At 40.3% G+C, this 16,402-nt stretch overlaps 1 protein-coding gene across 1 annotated transcript in view; it reads left to right on the top strand.

Moving 5' to 3' along the window:
• Positions 1 to 1,161: 1,161 nt before the first annotated feature.
• Positions 1,162 to 16,402, top strand: part of LOC134227425 (forkhead box protein J3) — a 32,672-nt gene continuing 17,431 nt past the window's right edge. The window contains exon 1 of the mRNA XM_062708915.1: positions 1,162 to 2,037. Within this exon, the coding sequence (XP_062564899.1) occupies positions 1,953 to 2,037 (85 nt within the window). The 5' untranslated portion in view covers positions 1,162 to 1,952. The remainder of the gene's footprint in view (positions 2,038 to 16,402) is intronic.

Raw genomic sequence — 16,402 nt, 5'->3', positions numbered from 1 at the left:
TGGCAAGGGAGGAAACATTATACCGACTTACCCTACATCAAGTCCCATACCGTTTTTTTTTCGAAGATGGCACTGTCGACTAATATGTCTGCACTCTCGTTTGTCGTTATTCAAATTAATTGCGTGCGAAATATAGGTTAGTTCTGGACTACATGGGGGGGGGTCGGTTTCGGACCACCATTTTTGAGAATGTCGAAAACGTATACTTTCACTTTACCCACTGTATCTCCTAACTTTCCACAGCCGCACACACAATAAAGCCCCAGAAATATAGAATAATGCCCCCGCTACAATATAGACTACAAAATTTGGCCAGTAAATTCATTTTTCGCGACCTCGCGCCTCTGTCATTTAGGACGTCGGTTTGGGAACATTCTCCCCTATGATTCTCTTCCGTTCCAGGATCTTGTAAACAAATTAGTGCCTTTAGACCAACATGTAATAATTAAATATTAAGATCTGTTTATAGAAACCACCACTGTAAAATGGAATAACCAAATTTGAATGGCCAAGTTTGCCAAGCACTTGAACCTTCGTGAAACAAAAATGATGAAATAAAAGAATTCATAGTTCATGTCCAAACTTATTACATTGAGAAATGCTTATAAGCATCCAAAAACCAAAAATATATGTCACGAAACTCTCGAATTCAGACCAAGTTGCTTTCTCCGAGCCGTTGTACATATTGAGATACCTGCATATGATGTAAATGTCTCAGGAAACTATTTTTGAATATAGTTGAAAGAATAATTAGCTGTGTATACGACTGCAAGAGTGAAATACGAAACACACTGAACCTATACTTCAATGTTTACTAGCATTAAACAAGGAATTTCCCAACCACGAGAATAACCTGAACATAACTGACGTCATACGGTCCGACAGCAGTTATTCAAAGTGTACAAGCAACCGCCACCGCGCGCGCTTATGTACATCAAAACCTCCAGCGAGCACTTCCTTTCCACGGTTCACTTGTTCCAAAGGTCCCTGTAAAAACGCAACGTCTATTATCCTGTTTTTCTTCTTTTCTTGCTTTATTTATTCATTTACCTGTACCCCTACGCGCGCGGCGACCTACTAGCGGCAACCAAAGGTGGCACCCCATCCCTTTCGACTTGAACGGACGGTGACGACGACGACGACGGCGGGCACCAACCGGTCACGAAAACTCTACACGTAGTCCTTTCGTGTCTCCACAAAGGAACGCTCACATATCCTCGTCGCCCTTTCCAGCAGAAAATTATTGGTCATCGCGACGACGACGGTACTCTGCAACCGGAGAGCCGAACTCAATGCGCCAGCGCCCGTTAGGACACCTGGGCTCATTCGGCCAGCACGGCACCTGGAAAGACCCACGGAGGAGCGCGCGCGAGAGAGAGCACCTTTGTCCAGTGCACGTCGCGAGTGTCCGAGCAAGTGCTGTCACCCCCAACGCCCATACTGAGAGCAGGCATCCAACGAACAGTGATCTACTTTTGGAACACGTAGCAACTTGGAACAAAAGATGGCCACCCGCGAGGACGCTGGTCAAGCTGATGGAAACCAATTTTCAAATAGTGATCTCTAGTTGGAGTCTGGAGTGTTGGGAAATTGGAAATATCGATTCCAAAAAAATCGTTGAAGGTGAAAAGAAGTAACGGAAAAAAGTTTGAAATTTATTGCTCACTTTATGGGAATCGTGAAAAATCTCAAATGGAATATGTGTCCTCAGTGAAAAAATTGATTGGGTGTCATGGAGTAATAGTGATTATGTTGAAAATAAGTTCTTTCTAGCCGCAAATTGCTACAAAACGAACGAAAATTTGCATCTCAAATCTAATCGATTGAAGTGACGCGCAAAACCGTTCTTCGTGACTGTCGAAACGAACGATTTTCCGATGACCAGTTCAAGCAAAAAGTAAAAATTGTTAATTTCAAAAAAATAAAACTCAATCGCCAGCAATTCCATCACGATGACGCAACTGGAGGACGATGTTCTGCTGAACAACCTGCTCAAATTCCCCGGAACCATCATCATTTACAACAATGACCTGAATAGTGAGTACGAATATGATTTTGCACTGCGTAATGGCAGTGATTTGCATAAATGAGTATAGCACAGATTTGTGTTCCATTCCTGGTAAGAGGTGATTTATTGGAAACGACGTAAATAAAAGACGCGTTATTTCTTTTTCATTCTTTTCGGAAATGTTTGCTAGACTTTGATTGTGGCTTTTTTTAACAAATTAGTTTAACTGACAAACGTATTCAACTCCATGCTGCGCAATTAAAAGATTTTTATCTATCTTTTAATAAAATCGTATTTTATCAGCTGAGTCATTGCTTTTTCAGCTGAGCACATCTACAGTTGTTAACTACGACATAGTCAAGCTAAGACAAATCATCTTAAAAACGAGGGCTTGAGACTGGGAAGAAACCTGTAACTTTTTTTCTACGCTTTATTAATGTGAATTCCAGAAGTTTCCATTTCTTCATTGCAAACCAGCCGTGCAGCTTTATTTGACTTGTACTGAAAACATCTATCCATAATTTATGAATACTAGTTGGTAGCAAGGTGATGAAGGAATTCCAGTAGCCTTAAGAGCAAAGGCGTAGGAATGCCAATCCGGAGATGACGAGTTCGATTCTCGGTCCTGTCTAGGATGTTTTCGGGTTTTCGCATTTTCGACTCTCTGGCCATAGTGTATCTATTGTACTTTCCACATAAGATACATACTCATGCAATGACGGGCATAGAAAAGCTTTCAATTAATAACTGAGGAAATACTAATTGAATACTAAGTTGAAAAGCAGGCCAAGTTCCAGTTCCAGCCATTGAAGAAGAAGAAGAAGAAGAAGAAGCAGAAGAAGGGTGATAAAGCATCGTATTTCAACAATAAGTTCGAAGTTCCAGGCGAGCGAGAAATGTTTATGAGACAATTGGCAGGCTGAGTTGTGTGTAATGATTAACTGAACCGATATCATCCTATTAATAACAGTTAGTTGGAGTGGAATGTGGATTAGTACACTGCAGGTGACTTGAGAGTCTATTATGCAACACACCATTTCTTTGAGACAAGCTTTCTTCTATTATTGAAAAGGCACGTTAAATAATTATTCCCAACTGAAACGTGCTTTTTCGGTAAACATGCATACAAAAAACAATCATTAAATAAAAAATTAGGTCATTTTAGGCTGCGATGCCATAAAGTTCTCAATCTAATCAATAGAAATCGAGATTTTGATCCCACGCGGGAAGAGGGGGATATCTGAAACTGACCAACACCTATCCACGTGGTATATAGACTCATTGGAATCTTTTTTGAGGAAAATTTATAATTCTTTACGGAACTTTTATTTTGCTGCCATTCCATATGTCACAGTATAGTAATTCACATTTCCAAAACGTTAGAAAGTTCCAACTCCCATATGTCTATCAGCTTCTTTTTGATTTAGGAGTCCTGGAAAATTTTCAGGCAGTTTGAAAAAGGTTTAGAGGTAACGCAAAGGCAATTTATGTTTATATGCGAATTTATATGGAATAAAAATCAAAACTTGTTCAAGTTCTCTAACAAATGTGCTATAGTCATGAATTCAAATGTACAACCCCAACATCCGTTTTTGGAATCCTGCGCCAAACTAATTTATTGCATCATTTGACTAAAATTAAAATCCTACTGCAGTCCCTATTTTATTCTAAAAATATATCCAGCTTTTTATTAGGATTATGTTATAACTTTTGATTCACCCCAAGATAAGGCCGGAGAGCCCCGTACATTCAGCTCGGTCCATGGGACTAAAATAAATACTCCACCTAAACAATTAGAAAATTTCCATAAAAATAGAAATTTGCCAATAAAGAAATCAGGGTATGAGCAATAAAACAAAATTTCCATAAACAATTAAAAATTTTCCACAAAACAAAAATAAATAAGCACTTTTCAAAGCAAAAATTGCAATTATAAAAGAAGAATTTTCTATAAAAAAAATAAAATTTTCCACGAAAAAAAATGCAAAATTTCCATAAATAAATCAATATTAGCAATAAAAAATTACAAAATTTTCCACAAAATAAATATATTTTTTCCATAAAAAAATAAAAAAAATTCACAAAATGATCAATAAAAAGCAATAAAAAAAATAAGAAAATTTCCAAAAAGAAATATAAAACAGCAATCAAACTGTGCTTGTTTTTTCATAGATTACCCCTTCTTTATAAGCGTTTAAAGTTCATGTAAAATTTCATCAGCTTTATTGCTTTCTTGTATTTTTCTATGGAAATTTTCTTATTTTTTTATTGCTCTTTATTGATTATTTTGTGGAAAATTTTAATTTTTTTATAGAAAAAAAAGTTATTTTGTGGAGAATTTTGTAATTGTTTATTGCTAATATTGATTTATTTATGGAAATTTTGTATTCTTTTCGTGGAACATTTTCATTTCTTTATGGAAAATTCTTCTTTTATAATTGCTATTTTTGCTTTTAAAAGCGCTTATTTATTTTTGTTTTGTGGGAAATTCTTAATTGTTTATGGAAATTTTGTTTTTTTTGTGGAAATTTTAAATTTATTTATTGCTCATACCCTGATTTTTTTATTGGAAATTTCTTCATTTTTTATGAAAAATTTCTTATTTTTAATGGAAATTTTATTTTGCTGCCGGTCCATGGCTACACGTCACCATCCAAGCAGTCTATGCACGGAGGGTCCGTAAATCGTCCTCCACCTGATCGATCCACCTTGCTCGCTATGCACCTCACCTTCCTGTGCTCGTCGGATCGTTATGGAGAACAATTTTCACCGGCATTCTGGCCACGTGCCCTGCCCACCACAGTAGTCCGATTTTCAAAGGATAATTCTTCCAACAGCTGATGATTCTCCCACCACCTTTTAAGAACAATACTGTTTGCAATGGAAATACTTTTTGCAGTATGAAAATGCTAATCCATTCATTTATTTAGCTTACATCTAAACAGATAACACTGAATCAACAATTTGACGCCACAACACACAGTTCGAGGCCGCATCTATCCGTCCTCGAATGCGCCCCACGCTCGCCATGTCACTCTGTACCTGTTCACCCCACCTCGCTCGCTGCGCTCTACGCCGTTTCGTACCTGCCGGATTGGAAGCGAACACCATCTTTGCAGGGTTGCTGTCCGACATTCTTGCAACATGCCCTGCCCATCGTGCTCTTCCGGCTTTAGTTACCTTCTGATATTGGGTTCGCCGTAGAGCTGGGAGAGCCCGTGATTCATTCTTTGCCGCCACACACCACCTTTGCAAATGTTTGGCCGGCAATGTCCATGTCATCCGCGAAGCAAATAAATTGACTGGATCTGTTGAAAATCGTACCCGACTGTTACACCCGGCTCTCCGAATGATACCTTCTAGCGCAATGTTGAACATCAAGCATGAAAATCCATCACCTTGTCTTAGTCCCCGGCGCGATTTGTACGAACTGGAGTGTTCGCCCAAAATCTACCCACAGTTTTGCACACCATCCACCGTTGCTTTGATCAGTCTGGAAAGCTTCCCAGGAAAGCTGTTCTCGTCCATAATTTTCCATAGCTCAACGCGGTCTATACTGTCGTATTTCGCCTTGAAATCAATAAACAGATTGGAACCTGGTAATCACGGAATTTACCTTACCAGCTTATTGGTCTTTAGCTGTTGGATGGAATCCTTAACTTCCCTCAAGTATGGGGCTGGTTGGCTTCGATCGTCCGCTGAACTGACGTAGTCATCTTCTCCACTGCGATGACTTTCCCTGGCTGTACTCTCAGCGCCATTTAAATGTTCCTCGTAGTACTACTACCTTAATTCAACCACCACACGTTCAAGCCATTTGGCCGAATGCCACTAGGCCGAAAGTTGTTTGGCCGAATATAACATTTGGCCAAAAGGTACATTTGGCCAAAAGGATCGTTTGCCAGAATGGGTCGTTTCTCCGGAAGGGAGGTTTGTCTGAAAGGGTCGTTTGGCAGAAAGGGTCATTTCGCCTAAAGGGTATTTTGGCCGAAAGGGACATTTGGCCGAAAGGGTCGTTTAACCGAAAGGGTCGTTTGGCCTAAAGGATCATTTGGCCGAAAGGTTCGTTTGGCAGAAAGGGTCGTTTGGCGGAAAGTGTCGGTTGGCCGAAAAGGTCATTTGGCCGAAAGGGCCATTTGGCCGAAAGGGTCGTTTGACCGAAAATGTCGTTTGGCCAAAAGGGTCATTTGGCCGAAAGGGTCATTAGGACAAAAGGGTCATTCGGCCGAAAGGGTCGTTTGGCCGAAAGGGTCATTTGGCCGATAGGGTCATTTGGCCAAAAGGGTTGTTTGGCCGAAAGTGTCGTTTGGCCGAAAGGGTCATTGAGCCGAAATTGTAGTTTGACCGAAAATGTCGTTTGGCGGAAAGGGTCGTTTGGCCAAAAGGGCGAAGTGCGTAGTGAGACGTCTCACTTCTCATTCCTCATTTATTACTTCTTGCTGTAAAAAATGAGGAGCACGACATTTCACTACTCATTTCTTGCTCCTCATTGTTTACAGTGATAAGAAATTAGGAAAGAGATTTGAGACGTCTCACTTCTCACTCTTTTTCGAATTTGAAATTACTTGGGAAAAAAAAAAGATTTTCAATAATTCCGAAACGCATTGTCCGATCGGGCCAATTTTCATTAGCAAACAATGGGACCGCATTTCCTGTCGAATGCAACTTGTTGCGAGTAAATAGGGCAATGCTAAGTTTGTACACATACACGCATACACACACATACAGTGGGGCAGCAGGGACTATGTCCAAGGGCTTTACGACCTCTCCCCAGGGGGCCTGTCTAGGACGTGGTGGGGCTTGGCAGCGGGCTCTGTTAAACCTCTACAAAAAGCTGCACATGTCCGCAAGCAGGCCCTATCAAAGCGACCGTGTGCCGCTCAAAGCGCACATGAGCCCAAGGAGTGCCAATTGGCAAATCAGGCTCAATGCCAGCAACATGGTTATTATGGCATTCTGGCCGCGTGTTCACGGACCTTGTCTTGGAAATAGTAATATTATGAAAGCAAGGTCTGGCAGTCTGACATTCTGCTCTCTTAGTAGAGCCGGGTGACACTAACTCGAAACGGCGAGTGGGCCTTGTAGCACGCTGTCCAATCCTGCCACCAAGCTTTGCCTGCTGGGTGGGAGTAGGCTTAGATGCCATTTCCTGACATTTCCATCTGACTCTGAACACGAAAGCGTCAACCCTTGCATGGCCATGGCCCATGGGATAATTAAAGGCTCACTCCAGTAGGATTCGACGGCAGCCACAAGAGGGACCCAGTTACAATGAGTGAAGCAAAACCAAATAACTCTTTTGATGCGTTAAGCATGGAGGTGGTAGACCCCTTTGCCGAGGGGGGTTTGGCGAGGTCTCCTCCCAGGGCTCCGTCTCCCGGAGTGACGGAGGCTGCAACTAGCAGCACTGGAGTCTTCCCAGCTGTGACAGGGTATAGCCCTATCAGCACGCTCGGCGGGCCACTACCCGGGATGCGGGTGGTCGCCGAGCAACTCGATGATATCATCGAGTTCGCAAACGCAAGGCTGAACATCAGTAAGGAACTGAAACAGCACCTTCGGATCCTTCGCCAGGCTGTTCAAGTCGCAAGACAAGAACAGGATACGTTTATCAGGCGGGTGGTGGGAAGAGAGAAGGCCTACAAAGGTGCTCAAACCGATGCTTTCTCCTTCCTTGGAGGAGCAACCATGGCCCAAGAGGCGATTGATTTCGCCTTGACGGCCAATGAAAAAAAGACTGCGCCTAATCCGAAACGGCTCAGGCAGCAATCCGGCGAAGGCGCTCAGAGCAAAGCCAAACGACGTGCAACCTTAAAGGCCAAACGTCGTCTGGGCGGAGCAGATCGGGGTGCAGAGGAGCCCGAAGGGCGTCGACCCGAGTAGGTGACTTCTCGGCCCAAAAAGGGGAAAGGCATCAACCAGGCGCAAGTCGCCGGTCCGCAAGAGGGTACCAGCCAGCCTGTGCCATCGGCACAAGAGACCGAAAACCCCTGGCAGCTGGTCAGGGATCAGTCGAACGCATCTCGACCCGCAAAGAAAGCTAAGGACAGAGGCGAGGCCTTGCTGGTGAAAACTGATAAGGCAAAGTACGCTGAAATCCTTAGTTTTCGGCGCTGGGTCAGGACGTGCGAAGCGTCAAACGCACCAAGACCGGTGAGATGATCCTGGTTCTGAAACGCGGAGCGCAAGCTAGTGGGACGGACTACAGAAAGCTGGCCCAAGTGGTCTGGGGGGACGGCGCCGAGGTGAAGTCGTTGGGAGCGGAGTGACCCTCCAGTGCAAGCAACTGGACGAGGTCACGAACGCGAACGACGTCGTCTCTACCGTCAGAGACCAGTGCGGTACAGAGGTCGACAAGACCTCTGTACGCCTAAGGGGCGGTCCCTTTGGCACACAGGTAGCCTACTTCAGGTTACCGGTTGCGAAGCCAAAAATGTCCTAAAGCGAGGGAAGCTGAAGATCGGCTGGTCCATATGCCCAGTAAGCATGCTCCTGCCGCCTTCAGTGGAAAGGCGCTATCGATGCTTAGAGTTGGGGTTTGGACACAAGTCCCACAACTGTAAGGGCCCAAACCGTAGCAACTTGTGTCGTCGGTGTGGTGAGGAAGGGCACAAGGCGTATGAATGTGATAAGGCACCAAGTGCCTTATCTGCGCCAGCAAAAAGCAAGCCTGTAACCACGTTATGGGTGGGTCTTCGTGTCCCATCGGAGAGAAAAATAAGAATAAGCCGTGCAAGTAACACAGCTGAGCGATTCTCTGGGCCATGATTCTGATGGGATTTGACTCACGCATGATTTGAATCGCCGATGAGATTTGAGAATTTGAGATTTTACCAACACTGCACAATAGGACAGCCCCATATAAATGAGTGGCCAAAACTACCAAAAGGGCAATTCTTTATTTGGGCGTGTAAAATGTGATGAATACCCAGCTTATACCTTATTTTTTATAATCAGGACAGTTTTGATTTTTTAGATTTTTTAGGAAGGGGGGCCTTCAAACTAGCCCCTATAGATAGAGTATACTTGAAATTTAATTTTTACGTTTTTTTGGGAAAGCAGGCAGCTACTGCCATATTTTCGTCACAAAAGTAACATTTATATACCTTTACAAAGCTCTTGAACAGATCTACACAATAGGCTTGATTATGTAATAAAAGCTCCGCCCAGAATTTGGTTTTTAGTAGTTTTGTAAAAGCATATTTTACGCAATATTCAACGAACAAAATAGTTTGGTATCCCGCTGTACCCCGCAGCAAAACACCATACACTACACTGTAGAACTCTTAAGCTTTGAAGGCCATGAATAAAATTCTGCACAAATTCATCATTTTGTAAGATACATGAATTTGAAAAATTGCCCATTTCACCTTTCTCGTGTACTAAGTAGACGTAGAAGCTATGATTACTCCAAAAGCAATTAAAAGAAAGCCCGAACACACATAGTGTTGTATACCGATCGACTCAGTTCGACGAATCTTTGTGTACGTGTGTGTGTGAATGTCTGTATGTGTGTGAGCAAAAATAATCTTAACTCTTTTTTAGGCACTTACTCTAAACCGATTTACTCGCAACAAGTTTCATTCGTCAGAGTATGTTGTTCCAATTGTTGTTAAAAATAGGCTTGATCGGACTATCGGCTCAAAAGCTTTGACCAAAATACATTTTCTTATAATGCACGAGAAAGACAACATTACCGCTTCATCAGGTTTTTGGTAAACTTCTTTTTCTCAAATTTCATCTGAGTAATGCTACTTTAATTGAATTTGACAACGAACACAATTTACATAACATTTTGAGGGGGAGGGGTTATGTCTTAACGTTGCGCCTAATTCAAGAAAATAATCATCTATCATATAAAAAGCGTTACGCAGTGAGAAGGGAAGGGGTTCAAAATTTACAAATTTGACATTACTACATAATAGAAGCGAATTTTAGATTTAACGTGTTGTATGAATAGTGTGTTGAATAACTCCTTGCCACAATACCTTTTTATAATTATGAAAAAAAATCCTGATGAAATATCAAATAAGTGAAATTCTATTTCGTTGATCTGTTCTACCTTCTTTTGATAGTTTAACAAGTTCTACTCAAGGATGTTATCGATCATTTAGTAATCTGCGTTCGATCACTTAGTGGTTTGTCAATAACTCATTCCAGAGGCTAAATTTCAAAATATGTTGTATGGTGGACTTCTAGTGTGAAGGTTTTTCTACAACTCTGCCTCAACTACTTAGGATGCTTTTAGAATAGATTGAATGTATCTGAGGGCAAAAGACTAAAATATAAGAGACTTTTTGGAACAATTTTGCTCTACGACCCCCAGACTGCCGGTGAGAGCGATGACCCATTCTCACCCCCAGACCCATTGTCACCCCCCCTGGGGGTAACAGAGAAAAGTGATGCTAATTCCATACATTAGTCTAAGCTTGCATCTCCTACAAATGTGTGCGAATCGCTTAATACTAATGCTATTATGTATATCATATGAATATATGATCTACTGATCTAAACATATTCTGTAGTGCTCTGAGACTTTAAATGCTTAGTGCTATGATTTGTGCTGAAACCACGACTGTTACATCTAGCATATGCCTACTATTTTACTATTGTACTTTGTAACATATCTCCACTATTAATATCAATTTATAAACTGATGATTCCACGCATTCTTCCTTTTCAAGTACCAATGTGCCACGCATTCCATTACAAATGACACTGTTCCCAGAGAAATCCCTACCCCTAGCACCATGTACGCTACCAACAAATCTTCCACTGCCATCGCGTGCGGAGGCACCTCTTCCTTATCCTGAGAGTGAAAAATTTGAATTTGTACCCCGTAGTCCATGTAACGCTTGGCCACAACTGGCTCCTGGTAGGCTCGAATCCCAGACGCCACAATTCGAAGTATAACATCGGATAATCGGTCCTTCAGTGGCCATGTTTTGGTGCTCATCGACACTTCGTACTCGAAATAGAGGTCCTCCTTCATTAGCCGGTACAGGTGTACGTTCTGCGCCGTTATGAACGTTCCAATCATGTAATGGCCGTAGTTAAGTTTGCTTACTCCAAAGGCTACGCGGCCTTGGTTGGCCAAAGCTAGCAAGTCGGGAGCACTGTGGACTCGGAAGTTTTGCACCACTTTCTGAACAAGGGGCTGGAAAGTATTAAGTTACAATAAGTATAACGTTTAAGTAAAATTATTACGAATAATCAAGAAATACATTTTCACTCATAAGTAAAGAGTGGATCCAGGCCTCATGAGTTTGTGTCCAAATTATATCTCTGATTGCTATATCTTCATATGTTTCAATGGGTGCTTCAAACAATGGAAAAGTTCTCAAACTTGCATTCTTTCCTACGAAAATATTCCCCACGTTGATTGTGAATGCAACCAAAGCAATCGATAGAATACATTCCGGAAGAGTTCGGTACAATAATTCCGCACCTTGAAACAAGAACACCGAAGTTACATTCATAATGTTCCAACCAATCCCTTTGGTTTCAACGTGATCCTCAAATCCAGCCATCAGAACATAAGTTCCAATACAGACGATAATGCTGATAAATATGCAGATCCATACTTCGGGTTTGAATGCCAGTACGACAGTTCGCCATGCAGGGATCAAGCTGTAATACACAATACTTGAATGTCCTGTATTTTTTTATGATTTATTTTTTACCGAGGCCGTGGAGCAAACCCACATATTCCAACTTTACGAATCGTAGCAGTGAATGCTAAGAACTGGTGAGTAGTTTGCCAAGTCAGTAGCGAACCAACACCCACATCCGCTCGGCGTTCAGCAATGGTACCAATAATGCCATTTCCAGTCCAGTTATCGTAAATGGTTCCCCATTCACCAGCTTGGTCTATAAGAAATAAGTGACTGATTTTCCTGCCCACAACATGTTCATGAAATATCTACTCACCAATTTGCAGATCCCACGTGCAGTTGAATTTGCGACAAAACTCCACCATCACCAGACCACCCATTCCGTCAATTTTCACTGTCTGATTCTTGTATTTGGCAATCCAGGGTTCGTCATAAATCGGGCTAAAAAGGAAATGCGGAACGAGCCGGAAACTGGCCAAGCGAAACATTTTCCTCTCCATATCCAACGTCTTATCCGGGAAAAGATCATTTTCCCATAAAAATGATTCGTTCTGCACAAAATACGTATCCAGATAGACCAATTGCTCGGCTTCATCGGGACTCGCCTTATACCGGTGAGTCCACAGCTCAATCTCATCATTCTGCGGATCCACCAGCAACAGACGAGGAATTTCTTGTGCCGCTGAATGCGTTCGCACGCGGTCTACGAATTCCGGGTCCTGTTCACCGCTGGGATCCTTCACTATGATCACGGTTTTATTGGGATGCCTTACTAACGCCAAGTCGTGGCTGATGGTGTACGAATCGAGGAAAAATAATGCATTCGATTGATCCATGACGAAAGCGTGACAACCCAAATCGATGTTGCTAGTCAGCACGGGGTCGTATCGTCGTTCGGTGTTCAGAGTCATCACAACGGTGGGCTGATTCGATGAAATTTTTATGTTGCTGATGAGCGGGAAGGCTAAATAGCTAAACAGAAGGCATGTGGCACGGGTTTCCACCACGTATGTAAGGACTGGAAGAAATAAGAGTGAAAGTTACGAATAGTAACAAATTAATATCAGATAAAGTTGAAAGAAAGCTACTAACAAATGTGATCAATTAATGTGGAAAATGCCAGCTCAAGTTGATTATCTGGTAGTAGCACTTCCAGTGGTTCCATTTTAGTTAACGCGAAATGAAAGAAAGACAATTTCTTAAGCTTTTATAAGAAAATGAAGCATGATAGACGGAAACTTGTACACTCGAAATTTTGGTCAGGAAAGAAAAAAATCAGTGCAATTTTTGCAAACCTTTATATAACACAAATATTTACGCAACTGCATTTCACGCAGAGTTGACAAATATTATCGAGCGAGAAAAGCGAATTACGGAAAAATGTTTTCCAAATGAATGAGTAGGTGTAATATTCTCGTATTATATACCTTTTGTTCCTAATGCATTCACTTCCATTCAGCGATGGGAACGGAACATTCATAATGGAAGCTATTCATCCATTCACAATAATGCTAAAATCCTTTACTTACATTGAAAGGATGAATTAATTTTTATAGCTTTTCCAGGACTGGTCAAAGTCAATTTAAAGGAGTGTGGACTAGAACGAAGAGCTAAGCCTGTTGTAATATAGGAAAACGCATAATTTCTTTTGAGATGCAAATCTCTGTTCGTACAACTGATTCTAAAATAAATCACGTCGAGTGTTTTCCCGCGTTAGACGTGCTGATACATTCATAGAGACATTAATCTGGCTCTCCTTATATCACTATAGGCAATACCCATCAATCCTCATCATCGACCTCGCTAATTGCAATGTTTGTATAATCTATTCAGAGTTCCACCAATTGGCCGGTTAGGTAAATTTAATATAAACTACATTACGCATAACATACAACCACGCATATCTGTAAGGAATAGGATAAGATACCATGAAAAGTGCAATCTACTATTTTTTCTAAACTCCCACACATACGAGGACTGATTTACCTTGTAAGTAAGTCAATCTTGAGGTCAAGGAGGTTCTTCAGCCCGAGCTATCTAAGGCCGTTTTAGTACCCACAAGGCAGCCCATTGCTTAGCCAAGCTTACCAAGGTCCTTTGTCTTGGCAGATCAGGTGCTTCCCTTCCTAGCCATTATATACATTTGATTGGATTGCTAAAATAAGTAAATACAAATGAATAACAAAATAATTCGTACAATATTTTTAAGCTTTCGTCTATTTGGAAAGTTCACACACTTTGTAAAAGCCAAAGCTCTCGAACCACGTGGTTTTTTTTACACGAAAAGCTTTTGGTGAATGACAATGTGTAAAAAAGTGTAAAAACTACAAATCAATAAATCAATGAACGCAATGCGCATCTTAGGGTAAATGCCCACGCAACTTAGTGTTACAAATACGCAGGTGTGCATCGAGAAAAATCGATAACGCAGCGTCGACGCGCCGATGCATACCTGCGTTTTTTGATCCGTAAGAATCCCGCAAGAATCCCGTAATGAAATTTTCTGCAAAAACTTTGACTTACTTCATATAATCCTAATAAAGTGCTGGAATTCCGAATGATTTTTAAACTATTCTCGCGGAAATTGTACAGAATCTCTGAAAAATTTGCTTGGGAATTTTACTACCAATTGTTAATAAATAAAAAACAAATCAATCTGCAGTGTAAATTCCGAAAAAAAATCCTGAAAACTCGGTGGAACACATTTACTTGTTTTTATTTGACATTCTAATAAATTTCATCAACACTTCTAAATTTTCAGCCTCCTGTTTTCTTATTTTTATTTGACACTAGCAGACCCGACGAACTTCGTTTCGCCTAAAATTGATTCATTCTCTGATTAGTTCTCGAGTTTTGTAGACATTTCTGTTTCATTTGTATGGGAGCCCCCCCCCCCCCCCCCCTTTCCAGAAGGGGATCCGAACCACCACAGAAATATATCTTTCCTTCCAAAACCTCCACATGCCAGATTTTATTCTATTATTTTAATATTCGAGTTATGAAGAAATTAGTGATTGATTTATTTGGGAGCATAGGATGCATAGGACTTTTTAATTGAAAATTTTCTGGATTTCCTGTTTTCTGTTCTTTGGGAATTCTACCACAATTTTTTCGAATTTTCCAAGGATTTTTTTTTTTCATTTTTCATTCGAAGAATAAATCTTTAGAATTCAAATTCTTCTAAAATTTAATTGTGAATTTATTCAGCTATCTATTTGAAGTCCATTTGATTTCTTCGTACGTTCAGCTAAACATTGCTTGAAATATTTACCATGCCAGATTCAGGTTCAGAAATTTCAAGGAATATCCACAAAAAAAAAATACCAAATTCATCAACAATTCTTTCAAATTTTCATTTATTTTTTTAAGGAATTCCTGCTGGAAATACTTCAAAAGTACAACCGCAAATTCTTTCGTTGCGTCATCTTGGAAATTCATCAGAATTTTCTCAGGAAATTATTGATTGGAATTTCAGATGAACTTATTTCAAATTTCTACTGGAAAATCTTAGGAATTTCCATCGGAATTATTTTGGCATATTCCGAAAAATTTATTTTGAAAATAAAAAAACTATTGCAATTTCTAAGAATTTCTTTTGGAAAATGGAAAAACATCCATTGGAGATTTAGAAGAATATACTTTGAAGATTCATAAAAATTTCCCTAGAATATTAAAAAAAATCTTTAGAGATTCTGAAGAAAAATCTGCTGGAAATTTTTGTTGTAAATATGCATTTCGGATCCTTCTACAGCTACTGAACATATTTCGGAACTCTTCCACAGAATTTCCGAAAAAAATGTTGTGGAATTTCGAAAGATTTTTCCGTGGAGACTCCGAAGAATTTCTTGTGAATGTTCCGAAGGGTTTCCCTTGCAACTCCAGAATAATTATTCTTGAAAATTCTGAAGAACTTTTGATTTCAAAATTAATCCAAGCAATAAATGCAGGTAATTAAGGCGTAAGAAGCCTAGTTTTTTATGATATTGCCGATAATCAATTACTATTATTGATCGTAAAATTTAATAATGCACCTAAATATTCTAAATTCACAAAATTCTGGTAGTGCGTATGAAAAAGGTTATGACATAGAGAAGTTTGCATTTAAATAATCAACATGAAATTCTAAATAATAATAATGCTTTTTAAAATCATAAAAGGGTCTAGGAACTAAGGACTGGATATTCCTGCGATAGGATTTTTTTTTCCAGTGTTCCAGAATAAACACTCCAATTGTTAAAGTAGTCTAGGCTTAAAAATAATATTATAATAACGATTGAAATTGAATTCCAAAAAAAATCACAACCATTTGAGGACGGATGGGTCATATATGTCCAGCGTTTTATATTATCTGTTAAATCGTAAAAGAAAGCTAGGAAACCATTTTCTACAGCAAAATTGTTCATCATCATACACATGTTGACTTTACAGAAAAATATTGGAGCTCCAGTTTGACTATACCCTGAAACCTCATTATCCGAAACCTTGGGAAGATTTCGATCCTAAGAGCATGTAAATGAAGTTGAAATGTTTGAATCGCAAACCACATTGTTTCATCATTCTGAATACTCAGACAAAATAAGTTATCCTGAATGTTAAGCCAGTGTTCAATATTCAGGTACTCAAGCTACTCCAAAACGTTCTCAAGTTCAGCCCACGATATCTATCAGATCAATTAAGCCATTTGCAATCTGGTTCAATAAGCATATACGCATCATGCAAACCCAATTTTCGTGAATACGATATCTTCAAAACGTTCTTGAGTGCAGTGCATAGTCTACCA

This window comes from Armigeres subalbatus, chromosome 3 (assembly GCF_024139115.2).
Source record: "Armigeres subalbatus isolate Guangzhou_Male chromosome 3, GZ_Asu_2, whole genome shotgun sequence".
NCBI lineage: Eukaryota > Metazoa > Arthropoda > Insecta > Diptera > Culicidae > Armigeres > Armigeres subalbatus.
This window is presented reverse-complemented; position numbering and strand designations above follow the sequence as displayed.